The following is a 21,104-nucleotide window of genomic DNA, read 5'->3' as shown; positions in this document are numbered from 1 at the left end:
GACAGCGTAATTTCTTCAATAGTTGTTACTACCGTGATCTGGAAATTCCATTTCCATCTTTCTACATTCAAGCCTTACTTTAGCAGGGCTTGTCCCCAGGACATTGAGTGTGCTTTAGTAATCAGCAACATCAAAGACCTTACAATAAAACACCTGTAACATCCCAGTGAGGACACTGTGAAACATATTGCTCAAGCAACTTTTAGACAAGTACTATAAAACCCCCAAAGACTATACATACATACACATATATGATGTGTAATATGCGTACACACCTTCATAAAAGGTTAAACCCCAAATTATTACCTGTAGTTACTCCTGGGAACAGGTGGGCCAAAGAAGAAAGGTAAAGAGGAGGGCACCTTCACTTTTTATGTCATACAATTCTATATTAACAAGTATATTATTTAAAGAAATTTAAACATTAAAATATTTTAAAGGTCAGCGTGAAAGGATACAGAAACATTTACTGGTTGAACACTAATCTCAAGCTGGAAAGTCTCAAATGATTTTCTAAAAACTCTGAAGCATCCGGCCGTGTATGTAAAAAATAAAACTTCTTAGAAACGTTACAGTGGCATACCTCTTACAATTTTTTCTAAAATGTTTTTGAAACTAAATTTTAATGAAATGTACCATACATTCTAAAGTGTCCTCTCACTGTAAAAACGAAGTTTGCTAGAGCCAGAAGGTCTTTTAAAATCTTCTAACCCAAATCCTGAACTTTAAAAAACAAGGGGGGTTTCCTTGGTGGCGCAGTGGTTAAGAATCCACCTGCCAGTGCAGGGGACACGGGTTCACTTGGTCTGGGAAGATCCCACATGCCACGAAGCAACTAAGCCCGTGCACCACAACTACTGAGCCTGTGCTCTAGAGCCCATGAGCCACAACTACTGAGCCCACGTGCCACAACTACTGAAGCCCGCATGCCTAGAGCCCATGCTCCGCAACAAGAGAAGCCCATGCACCGCAACGAAGAGTAGCCCCTCTTGCCACAACTAGAGAAAGCCCGCATGCAGCAACGAAGACCCAGCGCAGCCATACATACATACATACATAAATATTTTTTTAAAAACAAGGAAATATGGTCCAGGAATGTTAAATTAATTCCTGAAGGTCAGAGTCAGCCGCACAATTGGAACTAGAGTTGAATTCTTACCAAAGAAAGTGTTCAGAAGTCTCTGTGGCTGCAGCCATTTACAACCAGAAGTGAGCACCAGAATCACGAGGAATGATAGCTAAACCCACGTTCCCACCCCCACATCAGAGCCACTGCATCAGGACCTCCATCCGTGAGGACCCAGCTTACACAATTTCAGAGGTTCCCAGGTGATGTGGCAATCCATCCCACGCCCACCACCTTGGGCCAAGAGCTCACAAAAATAGAAGAAAAAAAAAAAATCCATGCCCAATTAATTAATTAAATTTTAATTTAATTTAAATTACTAAATATTTTAATAATTTCCTAAACACAGAATTGCTTTTAGTCACTGTAATTATCACCACTGGCCATATTCTGGAACAAAGTATATTATTCATTTCTCAAAAACACCACTTGAGATACAGAAAAACGTTAATAAGACTAGGGATTTAGGAGAGAGAAACAGTACTTAAGAACCATAATTAACGTTGCAGAAATGCTACTTCAAAGAAATGGCCATGAGAGTCCACGTGAAGATTCCAACTGCTCTGAAGTTACTTAAGCCTAAAACATCTCCCAGAATTTTCCTGACAAATCTGCAACTACTGACCCAAATCATTAAATCCCCCTAGACCGGAAGTGAAATGTAGCCTTTCCAACGTAAAACAAAATGATCTAAACGGCAGTTTCCATTTAACAGCGTATTTCCCTTCTTTTTGGAAATGCCTTTTGTAGTATGTTGAATGGTGGCCTCTCTCCAAAAGATACGTCCAACCTGAAACCTGTGACTAGGACCTTATTTGGAAAAACAGCCTCTCAAGATCTCAAGATGAGATCACCCTAAATTTATGATGGGCCCTAAAATCAATAAGTATCCTTTTAAGAGAAAAACACAGAGAGAGGTTTGAAATACCCAGAAGTAGGGAAGGTGGAGGCAGAGACTGGAGCAATGCTGCCACAAGCCAAGAAATGCCAGGAGGCACCAGAAGGATTCTTCATTAGAGACTCTAAAGGGATTGTGATTTTGAACGTACGGTCTTTAGAACAGTGAGAGAATAAATTTCTTTTCTTTTTTTTAAGCCACCCAATGTGTGGAAATTTGTTACAATAGCCTTAGAAAATTAATACACCTTTTTATTGGAATAGCAAACAAAAGTACTGAAAAAATACCAAAAAAAGAAGAATTAGGTAAGAATGGCAAATAATTGCATAATCTAAAGATAACCACTCATCTTATTTTCTATGTTTTATTACTGTCTTCATTTGAAATGTCTTATGACTTTATATAGGGTATCATTCTATATACAAGACAAATTAAAAGGCAGAGGATTAAAAAAATGTCTGCCCAAAGATAATTTGGGGTAGGAAAGTGCCAAATGCTCCAGATTATCCAAGTTCATTATATGCTTTTCCTCAAAAGGAAGGAGAAACAGGCTGTCTCACCTCTGGGAGGACCTCTTGAACATCTCCGGCTGAGAACCACAAATGAACTAAATCTTATTTTTATATAATACATAAAATATGCCCCAAATTGTACCTCAGTTGTATTTTTAAATATATTATCTCTCATACTCTTTCCTCTTCCATAATAGAATGAAGTAAGAAAAAATATTTTTTAGTAATCTGATGAACAATAAGTATAAATACTAGTTTAATGCCTATAAAATACAAAGTCACAATTAATCACAAGTTGTTTCAACTAATGACCATGATAGAAAAGACCCTTCTATTCTGAACAAACCTAAACAATTTCTCTCTGTTCTTTTAAGAGTTTATTCAACAAGCAACATGGGCCTCAGGGTACAATAACAATAATTAAAAAAATAGTTTTCAAGAAATAATTTACTCAATAAAATATTCTCTTTAGTCAGAATAATTTACCTGTGTTCACCCTACATTGGCCAAAACAATCCTTTCTATTTTAGCCATGATGACCTCTCATTCCTCTTACATACAAGCTTAAAACAAAAAATAAACCAAAAAAAAGCAAAATGCCTACTATCAAAAATTAACAAACTATATAAAATAAATATAGAAGCTATAAGAGGCCAGAAGTTAAAAATGTTTTAGAGGGCTTCCCTGGTGGCGCAGTGGTTGAGAGTCCGCCTACCGATGCAGGGGACACAGGTTCGTGCCCCGGTCCGGGAAGATCCCACATGCCGCGGAGCGGCTGGGCCCGTGAGCCATGGCCGCTGAGCCTGCGCGTCCAGAGCCTGTGCTCCGCAACGGGAGAGGCCACAACACTGAGAGGCCCGCATACCGCAAAAAAAAAGTTTTAGAAATTTATGGGATATGTATTCTAAACTTCAGACTCCTAATTTTTTTTTAAATTTCCATGATGCATTATTGAAATACAGCCTGCTTTGAGTTGGTGAAGCTATCACAGAACTACAGAGACTCATCAAATGTATGGAAAATAAAGGAGGCAATATATTAGTAATTATTAGTAGTAACTGTTAATTATTCTAATTTTTAAAATAAAGTATTAAAGCAAGCAAAAGACAGTGAGACAGGAAAGCAGGAGACATTAACTGTAGAATTCCATGTAGCACATGACAAATACTTTTTCATGGGACATTCTATTCTACAGGTCTGTACCTAACCGGCTTTAATAAAGTGAAAATGTTCTCAGAACAAGCCTGTTTACTGTAATTTACAAAGAGCACAGCTGAAGTCCTGAGGTCTGGACAGTGGCTAGATAGAGGATACCACAGGAGGAGGAGGGACAGAAACTAAACCAAGGACATTGTTTTCCTGTTCAAACTTCTAAGACTCCTCTTACAACAGGTGAAACGGAAATCATGAATTTCGCTAATTTTTAAAATCAGTCAACTGGAGAATACATATTAAGCAGTAATCACATACTCCGTATCATGCTTGGTTCTGTCCTGACCCTCCAGGACCTGAGCCAGGATTGAGCCAGGACTGAATGTCCACAGAACAGGCAAGACGAGCGCCGCAGTGAAAAGGCAGAGCAGACCTGGAAAGACAGGCAGGGAGGTGGGCCCTGCTACCCACCGGCTCGCATCTAAAAATACAGATTGCCTTGTAGGCCAAGAGCAAACTTCCAATTTTTCCTGTAGTTATCACTCAACGGCCATCCCCTTGGAGCTTTAGACCATGAGCTCAGCGATCCTCTGCAGTACTGCGCTGTCTTTATTTAGGTGGTGTTCCAAGACTGCATTTAACTACAGCCTGTCTGGAGTTCTCTGGGCAGCTGCCGCCATTTGAACAGCTATTGTTTGTCACTGCAGTCCTGGTGCCGGCAGGATTAGGCTTGGAGCCAAAAATGGAATTCTATTCATACACTGTCAAGGCTGGAAGGGCGCTCAGAACTCATTTAGTTCAAACTTTCAGAGTCCCACGGAAAACCCTAAAAGAATGAATCAAATGACCAGTCTAAAGTCACACAAGCAGTGGCTGAGAAAGAATCTGCACCCTGAAATCTCCAGACTTCTCTTCTGGTTTTAATTCTGTCTTAACTAGCTGTTTCTCATTGAAAATGGATGGCACTGAAACATAAGATAAACGTAAGAGCAAAAGCCAAATGCAATTTACCAGGAATTGCCTTCAACATTCCTATAAATGTCAGATATAGCAGAGATAGGGAGGGGAAGAAACCCAACCCATTTTATAAAGTTAACATCATGTTGACAAAAAAGGCTAATCTCACTTCGGCACTTAAATGCAAAATCTTAAAATACTGGTACTTAAAATAATTTTAGCAAATGATATTCAGCAACATTAAAAAAAACAGAATACCCCTTGAAAGAATTTAACCTAAGGATTCAAGGTTAACAGATTTTCGGAGAAAAAGCATATCATCTATTTTAACGTGTGCAGAAAAAGCAGTGCATAAAACTTGACTTCTTTTAGACTTTAAGGATAACATACTTCACGGTAAAATAAAAAATAAGCAGGAGGAACAGGTAGAAAGATCTATAGAGTCTTCCTTAATATTTGCATATATTTGGGAAAAGACTACAAATGAGTAAACTTTTTTTTTTTAAAATGAATTCCTGCCATTGTAAAGCGACTGGCCCTTCATTTCCTTCCTGTGCAGCTATCAAATGTTACCGGAAACCCTTGGAAGTTGTTTGCAGCTATAGCTATTTCCTATTGCACTTTGTTCAGCCTCCGTTCCAGCCACAATAAAATGCCATTTACTTTGATTGAGAAAAAAGTAGTTGTAATGTGATAGTGGACTAGAAGATGGATGGTTACCCAGTATACCTATTAGCTACTACAGCATTTTATGACTTTCCCATGCTTTAGGGATTACTACATATATATGTATATGTATGTATGTATATATTTTATATATATATACATATATATCACTCTATCTGCAATTAAAAAACATTTCTTATGCTGAACATAAAATAATCCTACATGTAAACAAATGAAAGAAAATAAATCTTTTCTCATATTTCAACCTTGGTAACTAATGTTCTACTACTATTCTTTAAAGAATAATTTTAATAACCTGGAGAAGCAAAACACAGCTCTCATCTTTTTTAAGTATTCACTGCTTAGAGCAATGGGAAATAAATTTAATTTTTACTTCAGGAATATTAAATAGTCTACCACCTCAGAAATAAATCAACAATTGAACCAGCCCAACTAGTAAAGACATCACTATATCAGGGGTGAGAAAACTACTGCCAACCTGATTTTGTATGGCTTACAAGCTAAGAACAGCTTTTATATTCTTAAATGACCAGAAAAAAAACAAAAGAATATATTGTGACACATGAAAAGTGTATGAAATTCAAATTACAACGTCCATAAATAAAGTTTTATTGGCACACAGCCATACTCATTCATTTCCATGTTGTCTAGGGCTGCTTTCGCTCTACAGTGACAGAGCTGAGTGGCTGTGACAGAGGCTGTATGACCTGCAAAGGCTAAAATATTTCATACCTGGCCCTTCACAGAAAACGTTTAATGATCCTTGCAGTACACGGTTAATAAGACTAAGTTTAAACACTTAGTGTTACTTACAAGCTTCGTGCTTTTTGGTCTGAAAATATCACTAGAAATAAGATTAGCCTAAAAAGCAACCATCATATAATTCAGAAATTCCTTAACACAAAAAACAGAGAAGGTAAGAAAAACCAGATCCCAAACCACATTTACATCACAAACCCAAAAGCAAATCAAGTGAATGTGGGATCCTGCACCCAGAGGTAGCAGTTATGAAACCCGCGTCCTTCTGGCTCTGACCTCGGGTGGCCTTCACCTCTCTCTGAAGTCATATAATTACTTGAAAAATGGGGAAGACAGCAGACTCTTGGCATTTGTAATCTCTACTCGTCTCACAGGGTTTCTTGTAAAGACTAAGTATGTGAGGTTGCTTTAATACATAAAGTGCAACGTGCATAATAAGCTACATGTGTCACTGCCCTTCTGGCTCTGGGAGAAAGTTTTATTCCAACCTGATCTAAAAGTGAGGTCAAGACTGGAAGAGTGGTAAAAGAAAGACCAGAAATAGCACAGAAGAGTAGCAAAAGAGGGAAAGCCAAGGTTTGCTGGTTCCCTCTTTGGCTGTCTCCTTCAAACTCAACTCTCAAAGGTGACAGGCATGAGACAGCCTTTGGAAATCAGCCCAAAGAGAGAGAACCAGTGTGGCTCACAAGATTCCAACAGTGCAACATGCTCCAGATCCGATAATGAGAAGAGATTTAGAGTAAAGATCAGCCTCCAAAATATATGAAATTTTAACTCTACAGAATTGATAAAGGAAAAGCTAAGAAAACAGTAAGCTGAAACAGCCTCAATAAAGTTTTTAAACCATTTAAAATTTCAAGTAGATGGAAACAGATTCAACAGTTGTCGAAAGAAGCTAAACCCTTTGAAGATGCTCACGCAGACACACGGAAATCACATCCACAAACATACTCATATATTCAAAAAGCATGCCTCTACTTAATACACATTTCTGATGAATTTATTTTTACCCATAAAAATTTCTCAGAGTATTTGTTCCCACACAGGAAGATCTACCTCAATGAATGAGAAGATAAAAAAAAAAATTTACTAGACAATATAAAATCAGTGGATCGGTGAAATGGGTGGTGACAGGTACATGGATATGTACCTATATTCTTATAATAATGTGGTAATTTTTCTAAGGCACAGCCTCTAATACTAATAATACTGTTAAGGGAAAAACCCAAGATGTTTATCACTGTATACAGTATGCTACTACCCATGTAAAAAGAAAAAATAATGTATTCTTGTTTGGATATGAGTAAAAGAAATGACAAATAGTAGTTTCCCCAAAGTGTTTTAAAATGTAGGTTTTATTATTAAAGAATGGTGAGGCCACCAGATCAGGAGACCACTGTCACTGAAAAGACAGTTTCTTATTCACAACACCCGAGATAAGAGGGCATGCCATGCGCACCGCACAGGGCCACACGAGCCTGCACTGGGGTCGGTCAGGAGGCTGAAGGAGCAAGGAGAAAGCATGCACCAGAGCCTTTCCTGTGGTTTCCACAGAAAGGACAAGGTGACTCAGCACGAGCAGGTTTAGAATTGGCTGGTATGAATTATTTCAATGGGCTCTGGTACTCACTTCGTACATGAATCTCAGAGTAAATATGCTGAGTGTAAAAATCTTTACCAAAAAAAAAAAAAAAATAGTATACACTCTGTGAGTCTAATTGTAGAAAATTTTAGGGAGCACAAACTAATACACAGTGACCGAAAGCAGATGCGTGGTTGCCTGGGGGTGGGAGCAGAGAGCAGTATCGGGGAGGGGATACAGAGAGGCATGGCAAAACTTTGGGGAGCAACAGGTAGGTTCACTGCTTGACTGTGGTGATGGTTTCAGTGTTGGATAGCTATGTGAAAACTCATTAAATTGCAGCCTTTAACTATGTGCAATTTATTATATGTCAATTACACTTCAATAAAACTTTTAAAATAAAGAGCAATACTTGCTTTGTGTCCAAAACCTGGAAAATACCAACACAGAGGTAAGGGAATAAAAGTGTGGTCTTTTCTAAAGCACATACAAGCCCCAAGTGAACACTTGAAAATTATATGCCAGTTTTAAGTTACATATCAGGCCTCAAAAGTTCGAATTGATAACAATGACTAAAAAGACACTTTGCTGAGGTTGCTCCACTTTGCTGAGGTTACTCGTGGAGAATGAAGCCTGTGAGTGCACACTGGTCCCCATTGTGTGGGGCCCTCCTTCTTCTCTGTCCTTGACACTCTGCAAAGGAAGCTGCGACGTATGTGTCTGCAGGAGCTGGGCAGTCAGGGCTCGGACAGCCCAACACTCTAGGCTCTTGTCTCTCTCCCACCTCGAGCAACCGCACAATTTTTGTTAAAAGAAGCAAATTTACCCTGATACTGAACATAATCAAACAAACGATGTTATAAGAATTTCTGGTGTCAACAAAAGTGTGTGTGTCAGGAAAGGAAAATGAATCAAGTCTCTTTTGCTTGTACCCTCTGTAAAAGGAAACACCCTGCCACCCACCACCCCTTAGAAACAACACCGGAGGAACCATCTGAGATGCAGACAGAAAGGCAGTTCCAGGCACAAAAACTTTGATCAGAACACAAAATACATTTAAAAATGTTCATCCAAACTTGTCGTTGAGAATCCCCCATTCAGATTATCAAACCCAGTCCTAGCAAGGTTTTCTGTTCTGTTTTTTAAATTACGCGTCATACTATGACAAAAGGAGAGAAAGGTCGGGAGGGATGTTTCCTCCTCTCCAAAAGGACTTAGTGAGGTCATCTGATTTAAGTTTATACAAAACATGCCAAGGGACTGTATGCAGACTCTCCAAATTAGGTCATTATTTATAAAAATAGCGTAAATATTATCCTTTAACCCTTCTTCTGGTATTTATGCTTTTCCACCAAGCATAGCCCTTCTCTCACACACTCATCTAACTCGATCTCTTGGCCTCACCACTCCTTCAAACTGTCCCAACTTGAAGAACATCCCCTACCCTCTTGTCCACCCATCCACTTTACTACTTTCAGAATCAGCACACTAACTTTTCCAGGGGGCCTCATCCTCCTAACTACACCACCACATGAGTCATCATCAGTTCCACAGTTCCTCCAGAGGCATTGATTAGCACCTGGGCACACATCTCACACCCACCTGTCTCTCTTTGCTATTTCACTTACGTAGACTACATACTCTCAAAGCATCTCTTAACATGCTGCATACACAGGAGAAGCTCAATAAACGCTCGAGTGTAAACAAACAATTTGAATGGCAATGAATTCCGGCTTTCTCCAGTCTGCTGGATGTTGTGATCATCACCAGGGTCCTAAATTTCTCTTTACCACTAAGGGGCAGGCAGACGCATTTTACCTTGTCAAATTTGTTTATCCAAAGGAGAGGCACAGATTTGTCAATCTACTAAGACCTTGGTTATCTCATGTAGAGTTAACAGAGCAAAGGTAACTAACACCTGCAACTGGGAGAGGCCGTGGCATCCTTCCTGGAAGTGACGCTGAGCACGCATGCACGCACTTCCCTTAACAGGCCTGCAGAAATGCTCAGCGCTAGTCACAAGATGTGAGGACCTGGGAGCCAGTTTTCTCCAAGATCCCAGAGGTAAAGCCTCACTACTGTCCACATCTCCTGATTTCCAGCCCAGTGATTTTCTCGCTCCGCCATTAATAATCAAGTAACATGATTTAGGGTCCGCAGGTGGTCTGATGGGTCAGCGCATCACAGGAACTTTCTTCCACCAGGCTGTCTTTCACCAGCTTTCACAGTCTGGCCCCCAATAATACTGAGGCTGTATTTACTATATTCTTTTATAATGCCCATGCTAAAATATGGTTATTTCTCAGTCTTTAGAGACTTCAGGTGACTTGTGGAATGATCAAATTTCTCTATTAAACACACAGTTTATTACATACTTCATAACAAATATTCCTGAGTGCTAACTATGGTTATTTTCCACTACTATCTGCCTTCAACTCATATAAAAATAAAACCTCTCTGTAGTCTCATGGCTTTTCCCCTGCTATCCTATCAGCAGGATGCATATGCTACCCACCCAGGGGTCTGGGAGCTAGCTATGGACTCCTGAAAGGGATTTCTACTCCCTGAAGATAAGGAAGAGCTTAGAAGTCTCGGCAGACATCTCTTTTAAAGAGTTGTCAGAATAGGGCTTCCCTGGTGGTGCAGTGGTTGAGAGTCCACCTGCCGATGCAGGGGACACAGGTTCGTGCCCCGGTCAGGGAAGATCCCACATGCTGCGGAACAGCTGGGCCCGTGAGCTATGGCCGCTGAGCCTGCGCGTCCGGAGCCTGTGCTCCGCAATGGGAGAGGCCACAACAGTGAGAGGCCCACGTACCGCAAAAAAAAAAAAAAAAAAAAAGAGTTGTCAGAATAGACATGAAGAGAGTAGCAATGCCACATTAATCCCATTTCTACAAGACATAACACAACAGCAGTGTCATCATCATTTCAGAGGCCTGAGATGACCAGGGTATCAAGGCTCCCACAGTAGCTCTAACTTATATAATTATAATGGCATAATTATCTCAAGGAAAAAGTAAAGCCTAATACAGTCAAAATAAATCTTGTTGACTTGTAGCAATCAAGAAAGACAGTCTATATGATAGGTTGGAATATGGTGACAAGAGGTTTAAAAACTAACATTTTAATGTACTTTTTAAGACACAAAATATTACATACACACATGTTCCCTTATCAGGTTATCTTTCTACAGGCATTTTGGTACAGATATTGAACTCAAGCTTCCTTCCACCTCAAGAACTGCTTCCTCTTAAGTTCAACAAAGGAAATTATGAAATAAGAATTGCACCAAAAAAAAAAAAAAAAACTGGCAAGGAAGCTGAGAATGCCTCCTTAACTTTGGTTTTTGTATATTATTTCTTTGACATATCAAAAAGACAACCCAGTAACTGAACAGGCCAGCTCCCTCAGAATAAGACATAATGAGCAAAGACATGATAGAGGCATGCAAATTATAAATCTACCACTTTAGAATCTGTAACTGGATCCTATGAAAAAGTACTGAATCACCGAAAATCTGGGTTCAAAGGCCAGTGATCTACTTCATGAGAAGTTTTATGTTCCTACAAATAAATTGTCCTCTCAGTGTCATGCGGTGGTTCTTGGTTTAACTCTGATCAAGAAATCAGAGTGCAACCCTCCACTTGTAAAGTTTTCGTGTATAAATGATAGCTAACTTTTCACTACACAAATGATAGCTATGTTGAACCTTTGTGTGTGTGTGTGTGTGTGTGTGTGTGTGTGTGTGTGTGAAATAGTAAAAAAGAGAACCAAGACTTCAGAAAAAAGTTGATGCATTATCAAATGTAAAAAAATAAATATTTGAAGTTTATAAGGATTTTGGAAGAGGATTTTGGAGTCAAGGAGCTACCTACTTAGAAAAAGGGTTCAGACACTGAGAGGAGAAAACAGTTAGAAGGAAAATTTGAGGTATGAGTTCAAGAAAGTAACTGCTCCCAAACTGAAAATTATTTAATCCGGATCCTCTACTGCCTAAAGAGACATAGCACTGCTCTAAGGAAAAATTCCAAAACAACATTAAAAAAAAAAAAAAAAAAAAAACTACTGTGAATTGTGAAATAAACTCTTGCTGTTTTTCATAAAAAGTAGAGTTTGGAAAATTTAGCAGCAGTAGAATTTGCGGTTAAGTTTAAAATGTATCACTAATTTAGGAACTATTAATGAAACTACAATATTTGCTTTTTAACCTGCAAGTGAAACTCTACTAATGAGAAAAATAGTTTTATAAAAGCAAATTCAAAGGAAAAAAAAACTGGGGATAAAATTTTCATAAGGGAATAAAGGCTTGTCTTGAGTAACTCAAAAGGGAAACGATTTATCAAAAACTAAATAAAAGTGGCAAATAAAGAAACAATTCTTAAATTTCCCCATATCAAGAGCATATAAGCATGAATATTTCATACATAATATTAACACATACCTGTCTTAGGATTTATTGAAAAAAATCCTTGTGGATTTCCGCTTGTAATTTTGTATGTCAGCTTGTCATCAGAGCTAGAATCTGGATCAAATGCCTCAATCTGGACCACAGACACATCCTTGGGAGAGTTTTCCATTATTTCCGGATAATAAACAGGCTCTGAAGTCTGCGGCGCATTGTCGTTCACATCCTCCAGCTCTATATAGACCTCTACAAAGGAGGAAAGGGGCACGACGCCCTGATCAGATGCGTAGACCGTTAGCCAGTAATGGGAGGTGGATTCGCGGTCCAGTCGACCTGATGTCTCTATAACACCTAGAGGAGGAAGAAGAGAAGCATGAAGTAGCCTGTCAACCATCACCGCCAACAGTCACTCTGAGAAAGCATCAGCCTAAATGACAACTCTTATGCCTTAAGCCTTATGGAAGGCTTCTGTGTCACAGCGGTGCGATCTTAAGCCAATTGTCTAATCTCTCTGTGCCTCAGTTTCCTTTCCTATAAAATGGAATAATAAGAGTAGTGTGTTCCTAGGTTGATGAAATGAACACATATAATGATTAGAATATAGCACTTGGCACGTAATATTGGTTATAAAATATTTGTCATTATTAGTATTAGGTGCCAGGCACTATGTGGGGCACTTTACAACTATTATCTTATTTAAGTCTCAAAACAACCCAAAGAAATGAATGGGCAAATATGGTCTCTTGTGTCCTGAAACCTGTCAGTTTCTTTTAATCACCTTAAGCTAATGGCAAGACAACCAGGATGCAAAAAATATAAATTTTCCTACCACATTATAAGCTCCACAGGAGCAGAGACCACATCCTTCTAAATGCCCGTTTACCCAGCACATTACCCAAAGCCCAATAATTATTTATTAAATGAATGAACAAAAATGAATGGATATATTAACTGGAGTTGATACAGAAAAGTCCTCAAATGGGATCCAAACTAGGACACCTTTCTCATTAAGTCAACTAGTAAGAGATGGAATTATAAAATTACAAAAAAAGTTAGAATGTCTGTAATGTTTTGGCCCAGCCACTGAAACCACGCGAAATCTTATTTAATCTCAAGATTAACGTATTCTTAGGATGATTAACAGTGGAAATATCCATTTCTCTTGGGCAAATCCCACCTTTTTATTCAATGGTGTAAACCTGTCCTTTGGCTTTCCCAAAATACATCACTGGATTTTTTTCTTGTGCAATAATCATTCTGAATTAACGCTATTTTTAGGGTTCAACATGATCCAGGTTGAACTATGGAAATCCTACAACTTTAAAATCACTGAAGCTTCCCATTTAACGCAAAATACTATGGGAAAAATAACAAATATCAATTTAACCTGTGCTCAAAAATGAAACAGTATTTATCTCAACTAAATATATACATCTATATTTCTTGATCATGTAAATTTAAATATTTGCTTATTTGAGGTTAATATCACAGAAAAACCTCATTTATTTTGAATGTTAGATAATTATATCTAACACTCCCCAAAAGGTTTACAACTTACAAACAGCAAACCTAAATATTATAATGTGAAATAGATTATCATAAAATGAATGTGTATTGCTATTCAGAAGCATTATAACTACTGCTTCACTATTTCTTTGCAAACCCTCAAAATGGATCTCCTCCTAGAAATATGGAACAAAGCCTCAGAACTCTTAAATAAAAAAGGAGCTAGCTGGTCTCTCTATGCAGCAGACAACTCAAACACGTTTTCCTTTTTCTCTGGTCCGAACATAAGTCTATGCATACTCAATCTGTTCACCAAATTATATTTGTTTTAGCCTGAAAGAAGAGTGTGCCCTTAGTAACCAAGTGAAAATAATCTTTTCCAGTTTTTCTTTGTCTCACTCCCATCAACCGATACAAAGGACGCCAGGGAACAGTTCTAAGAGGATTACATATTAATAAATGAATGTACATATGCTTCTCTTGTTTCTGCCATGTCATTAAAATGTAACATAATTCATCTGGCAGGTGAAGTATTATTAGAAAATTTAAAGACAGGTACGTGGTACTTGTATTCACCTCTTTTGAGTTCTAATCCTCCAACAGTTCATGCTGCTATCCACTTTTAAAAACTGTGTCCCTCTCAACATCACTTGTAGGCATTTAATAACAATAATTAGGAAAAATTTTGTCAGTCTTTATGATACGTCAGGTACTATAACTGTCTTACATGCATTATTTTATTCATTCCTTATATCCAACCTGCCCACATATGTGGTGTTATTATCCCCATTTCATGAATGAAAAACTCAGATTAAGAGTCACGAGGAACTTTCCCAGGGCCATAGTAAATGGCGGAGCTGGAGCTCAAACACTAGGAATCTCTGACTGCAGGGCCACCAAAATTCCATCTGTCTTACTGTTAGTATGACAAAAGTTCAGTCAACAAAATTTAACATGAAAACTCTGAAAAGACAAGTCAAAGCTCATACTTTGTCCATTTTTTTGCATGTCAGTATTCAGAAGGAGTTTATTAAGTGAACATTCACATACAATAGCTTCTTTTAGTGTCAGGATGGAAGGAAAGAAAGAGGTAGAAAATGCAAATACATAATAAGAATTAAATCACAGACAAAAACAGTTATTTATTTTACATCAAGTTCCACTTGGAGTCTGGTCTGTGTCCTGACTAGCGTACAGTTATGGGCTGGATGTTTCTGCTGGGAAGAGCCCCTCTCCCCCAATCAACCTAGCAACTGAGGGGGTAGCCACACCCTTCTGTGCATGACCTCTGAGCCACAGTCAGGAGGGAAAGTTTCCAAGTCCCAGGTAATCTCCAGATACTACCAACAGTTCAAAGTGAGACTCCAAAGTAGCTCTACTCAAATATGGAAGAAACTAGAACTGTATTAATTAGTAATTAAATATACATAAGTGATGTTCATATTTCATGAATTCTTAAACTGTATATTTTTATATATATTTCATATAGTGATTGCTAAGATGTTCATGTTTTGATGTACTTTAATTATTACGTTCTTATAAAAAGAACAAAATTACTACAGCTTATAGATAACTAAGAAATAAAGTGAATTTTTAACTGCCAAAGGGAAAGGAGGACATACTGAATAACTTCTTCTAACCAAAATGCTCAAATAATAATACAAATAAATTTACTGTATTTATATATAATAATTTAATAATACAAGGACTTACTGTATGTCAAGGACTTCACTAGGTGCTTTACATGCATTAAATCGTTTAAAGAACACTGGAATCACATGATTTTCATCGTGGCTTCACAAATGAGGAGACAGAAGCTTAGATAAAGTCAGCGAACAGCCCAAGCCTTACAGTGATGAGGAAGCACAGCTATGGTCAGTCAACAATAAAGTGGTGGAATCGAGATTTGAATCAGACAGTCTGACTCTAGAACTTAGGCTCTTCACCATCAGGCTACACTGTCATCATTAGCAACAGAATCATCGTCACACACTCCACAGCAGCAAGGATGCTGGAGACCAAGGAGCGGGGTGGGGGGCTGCCATGATGAGAGGCTACAAGCAGTTTTCCACTACTGAGATAAGGGTCTTCCCCACATTTAAAGGACAATAAAGAAGAAACGATTCCAGGGCTCTACTTCATAGTGGTTCAGGGGCTAGTGCCTAAGCACTATTTTAATTGCGGATTCTAATTCTAAGCACTATTCTAAAAGCATAAAGTAGGTGGGAAAAGACCATACTTATGCAAAGGGATTTTGTGTTCTGCTTTTTAATCTGTCTGCTCAGTCACAAGATACATCCCTGCGAGACCCCCAGGCAGAAACTTTTGCAACAGGCAGAACTGAGCTCCCATTTTGAATCTAGGAAGAACTGACCACAGGTCCAGGAACAGCTAGAAACAGTCTAGATAATCTGGGAAGACAGACTAGTAGATCTAAGCCTTAGCCATTTCAAAACCAAGAATTGGAGACTGACAACCCTTTAGAAATCCTCAAGTACAACTCACTTGTTTTTAAGAAGAGCTGAAATGATTTGCTCAACTTTAAGAAGCTAAACAGGCAGAACGTTGAGAATCTAGAGCAAGGCACCTCCTTAACCAAGGGCTCATCAGAATCCCGATAGTTCCTTACGGGGGGTCCCAGTTTCTGAGATGGCCAACATACCAACTACCTAGAAGCCTGGCCAGAGCAGTGTCTATTCTTTCAGTCCTTATTCCTACACCTGTCACTCTTCTTTTCCCAGTCCTTCCTAGAGCCACAACTAGCATGTACAGATGGATTTCTTCTGTACATTCCGTTACCTTAATTCATTAAAAAGAAACAAATTTTCAAAATTCCATTATGAAGACTTCTAACTAGTACCTTTAACACAGGAAAACAACAACTAAGGACCCCTAGGCATCACTGGAAGTGAATCGACCTACTGTGTTCACTCGCAAAACTGCATCCCACTCCCATTTCTCTCAATCCATGATCTTCTACCAACCAACTTTCAGTAACTCCGACTTTTTTGCACACTTGTTATAAATTCACTTTTCCTGAAACAATTCTCTAAGGAACCAAACAAAACTATAAATACTTAAACTCCAGTTTTAAAGCTATTTCTCTTTAATACATACCCACAATAATACTGCATCTTATTCGGCACATATACACATCCATACGCTAACTTCCTGTGGTTCTCCTCCTGTCTTCAAATAGCTCCCCCTCTCTCAGCTCCCTTTCTTTCTCTGCCATCTCTGCTCCCATTTTTTATTTCCTCTTCCACTTTCTGGGAGAGCAACAATAGCATGCAAGCAACTAGATGATCCGTAAGCCCAGGCTGTGAGGGAGAAACAAGTGATAGCCCAGGGCTACCACGGTTCCCTCCAGCCAGATGAAAAGAGTCTCAATCAATGCTGTACAAGAAAAAGCCAGTGAGATGGCTAAAGCAGAAATAACACCTTTCTTGTCAAGAGGTTTTAGCGCACAAGCAGCAGACAAGGTAAGAATGCTGCTGTGTGATTCTACGCTGTATATTTTGAACACAGAAGACAAGTTTAGACAAGTCTGTTATATATGCACCACCCAGCAATGTTATAAGAGATCATTTCTTGGCTTTAATGAAACATGACGGAAGCGAAAAATGCCTAGCTTTCCAATCTCAGGAATACAATGAAGACATTTTCAGGAAAAGTTGTTAATAGAGCTGAAAAATTTGAAAGAAGCTAGAAATCTGGAGCTATTAAGTAAAAATATTTATCATTCCAAACATACTCTCTAGGATTTCAAAACTACCACCAGATGTCACTATGGAAACTGATTTTAAATGTGCATACTGTGGAAAAACTGGACTGAAAAAAATAATGCAATGTAATTGTTAAAAGAGCTTGACCAATGTGGCTGAAAATACAGCTCACAGCAAAATTTCTTTCTAGAAGGATTCATTACTGTCCGTATAATTAAACAGGTACTGATGGTGTCTTCCTGTACACGCTGATTATTCAAAGGTTGTAGGATACAGTATTAGTTGCTCAAGTAGACCGTCCAAAAGTAAATAAAGGTTTCCAAGCATAACTAATTTCTACTATGTATCCCTGCTCGCTAATGGCCTGTTAACTTGAACACTGGCCTTGGACAGGAACAGCCAGCAGTCCCTCCAACTGCCACTGGCGGGGCAAGATGCTTTCAACAGAGTAATCTTTAAGGCAGAAATAAAAGTTTTATGTAGCCACTATACTGCCAGTGTAGTCACTATACTGCCAAAAATAATTCAACTGACTCAAATTTCCATGGTCACAGAACACCTTTCTTCCTGGAATTTTCCTGTTTTCTTTGTTTAACAGGTCTTGGCCCTCTATCAAGTCCTGGTACCAAAGCTTTCAACAAAACCTTGCTCTTTCAGATTCTTCAGCTACTCCAACTCAAAAATACTTACAATCAGCAACAATCTGGCACCATAAATTTGCAAACCCTACCCTCCTTTCTGATATACCATGTCACATACACTTTTTACTTTTCTGGAACCAAGCTTAAGGCAGCAACTGTATGAAAAGCTTCTTAGTCAATCATAAGAAAAACTAGCATATTGCACAGTTCAACACGTACCTCTCTGCCCTCTCACAGCTAAACACAGAGTAAGTCATATTGTAAAACTATCCCTCCAGGTTAAAGACATGGTACTGATGTCACCAACATCCAATCTTTCAAAAGCAATAACTTGCCATGAGTGTTATTTTGTGAGAAGCCATTTGTGGTTGGGAACACGGCAAACTCAAGTGAAATGGTAATGATGATGGTGATAATATAAAACAAGAGATACATATATAGAGCTCATGATACACCAGCTGCTATTTTAAATATGTCTCAAATCTTTTAATCTTTACAGAAATCCTAAGAAATGGGTAATATGATCATCCCTATTTCAGATGAGGAAACGATGGCAACAACCTGCCCAAAGTCACACAGTTAGTTCATTACTGGTGGAACTTGGATTCAATCCCAAAGAGACTGGCTCCAGACAGTCATGCTGTAACACTTCTGAGTCTCTGGCTGTGTCCTCTGATTGGAGAGAAGCATGAGAGCAACTGAACACAGCCTGCAGTTTCCAGAGAAAGTCCTGGCTTCAAAAGAATGTAAAAATGGAGTGACCAGATGGGAAAAATTGGTTTTGTTGTTTTCCCAACATTTGGGGATCTGGGTAAAGAATCTGATGATGCAAAAACCTTGCTGTTCTGTGCCATTAAAACATTAAAAACATTCCACAGCGTCAGGATAAAAGGGGGACTTGGTTAATTTATAATGGTACATATGACACAGCTTTAAAAAATGATATGTTTAGGGCTTCCCTGGTGGCGCAGTGGTTGAGAGTCCGCCTGCCGATGCAGGGGATTAAAAAAAAAATGATATGTTTATTAATTACAAGGAACAATGTCAACAATATACAAATTGATCAAAAATATAAATCTTTATAAAACTGTACAGAGTACAGCCTTGTTTTTGTTTAGTTCTGTTTCAAAATTAAAAACCACACAAACACACAATTACATGCCCAGCGGGGAAAAAGAAAGGTCTAGAATAAACAAAGTGATGGAGGGACAATAAAGAAAATCAACCAACCTAGTGAACTAAAATTTTTTTTTTTTTTTTTTTTGCGGTACGCGGGCCTCTCACTGTCGTGGCCTCTCCCGTTGAGGAACACAGGCTCCGGACGCGCAGGCTCAGCAGCCATGGCTCACGGGCCCAGCCGCTCCGCGGCATGTGGGATCTTCCCGGACCGGGGCACGAACCCGTGTCCCCTGCATCGGCAGGCGGACTCTCAACCACTGCGCCACCAGGGAAGCCCTAAAATATTTTTTAACTGTAAATTTCTATAAACATGAATTTTAAGTCATATTTAAAATGCATAAGTAAAAAGCCAAATGAAATTTAAGTACCAACAGTCTTTTAAAAGTTTTGCTAGTATAACCTTCTTGCCTCATTTTCCCTTTATATCTTAGATAACACTTTCATCTGTTTCATTTAATCTGAGTCAATGGATAACAATGGATAGCCTGACAGCTTCAACAATTTAATATTCAAAATTATTTATATATGAAACTACTTATAGTGCCAGACCAAAGTTCACCTTTATGAAATAAATTACAATGAGAGCTTAAAAAAAAGAATAAAGAAACTACTTACAAAGTTTTAGGTCTAGGAAATTCTATAATTATATTGTATAGAGTTAGGTCATAAGTTAATAATTAAAGGGAAAGCTTCTTATGTAGTAACTGTCAATCTGTTTTTTCATTATTTAGACTGTCTATTTAAATCACTTTAATTAAAATGTATATCTATCAACTCTTTCAATTAAAATTGCTGCAATGACTTTAAAATCAGCTGAGGAAGCTTTCTGACTTGCAAACTTACCAAAACATATTAATTAAGTTCATAATCAGATTTTAAGCATCATGTTTCAAGTCCAGGGATTTCTTTAGCTTTGCAAAGAGCCATTCCCACGTCAAGCTCTGCTAAACCATGTTTTTACGCTTTGTGGAGAACGATTCCAAGTTCAGATTTCCATGTCAGAATCATTAATACTGTTAATGAGGGCTTTCATGGATAAGCTCTCTTAAAAAGGATCATCCTTGGGTATCAAAAATATCATCTGAACACATATTAATTGGATAAAACTATGTACACCAGACAGCCTGTGGAGGCATTAAAATCCAAAGGATACATTTCACATACCAATGGCAATGCTTCTAGCAGTTTGTTTCATATTTTAAAAGCTATTCAAATTCAATGTAGATTACTTTTCTCACCTTACGTTTACTGGATGCAACTCAGCATATGCTTTATATATGCCATTTTTTTGAATCCTCACAATTATTCTGTAAGCTCCATGGTCTCTCCTCAATTTCCATATGCGGATGTAGAGGTTTAGAGTTGAAAAGTCACTGGTCTAAGGTCATTTATTCATCATCATCATAGGAACAGATTAATCAATGAATTAATTAATGAATTCCCTTACCAGTTAGCCATCTAAGCACTTACATTTACTAACTTGTGTAAGCCTCAAAAGTTAAGTAAGTTGCCTTAAGTTACCCAACTAGTTGCAGAGAAGCAAGAATCCAAACCTGGCTGACTAGTCCACAGGCAAAACTCATAACCACCAGGGTGTTCTCTTCTGCTTTTCCTGTTCTTATGGGGTGGCAGAGTTGTGATTCAAAAGACACATCTAACTCAAGCTCTGGCTCTTTCCTTATAAGCCTGGGTAGGCGATCTTCATAAATCTATCACTACTGATGGGGGGGGGGAAAAAATCAACACATCAACAAGTTTACCAGCACTTGCCCTGGTGGGAGGAATGACATAAATTCAAGTATAAGCCCAACTAAATGTGGGCCAAACAGATCTCTATATAAAGTTCAAGAATCCCATGTGACTAAGTTTAGGATAAAAAAAAGGAAAAAAGGATATAAAAAAGAAGCCACACTGTTCTATATTCAGGAAGCTAGTATATTTATCCTATCATCTTGTTAGGTAAAAATGCAGACTA

At 38.3% G+C, this 21,104-nt stretch overlaps 1 protein-coding gene across 2 annotated transcripts in view; it reads right to left on the bottom strand.

The window, feature by feature from the left end:
* Window positions 1-21,104, bottom strand: part of FAT1 (FAT atypical cadherin 1) — a 117,394-nt gene that overhangs the window by 52,927 nt on the left and 43,363 nt on the right. For both annotated transcript variants that reach the window (XM_079909288.1, XM_079909289.1), the window contains exon 3: window positions 12,115-12,429. In XM_079909288.1, the coding sequence (XP_079765414.1) occupies window positions 12,115-12,429 (315 nt within the window). The remainder of the gene's footprint in view (window positions 1-12,114; window positions 12,430-21,104) is intronic.

The sequence above is a fragment of the Stenella coeruleoalba genome (assembly GCF_951394435.1).
Source record: "Stenella coeruleoalba genome assembly, chromosome: 21".
In the NCBI taxonomy this organism is placed as follows: Eukaryota; Metazoa; Chordata; class Mammalia; order Artiodactyla; family Delphinidae; genus Stenella; species Stenella coeruleoalba.
This window is presented reverse-complemented; position numbering and strand designations above follow the sequence as displayed.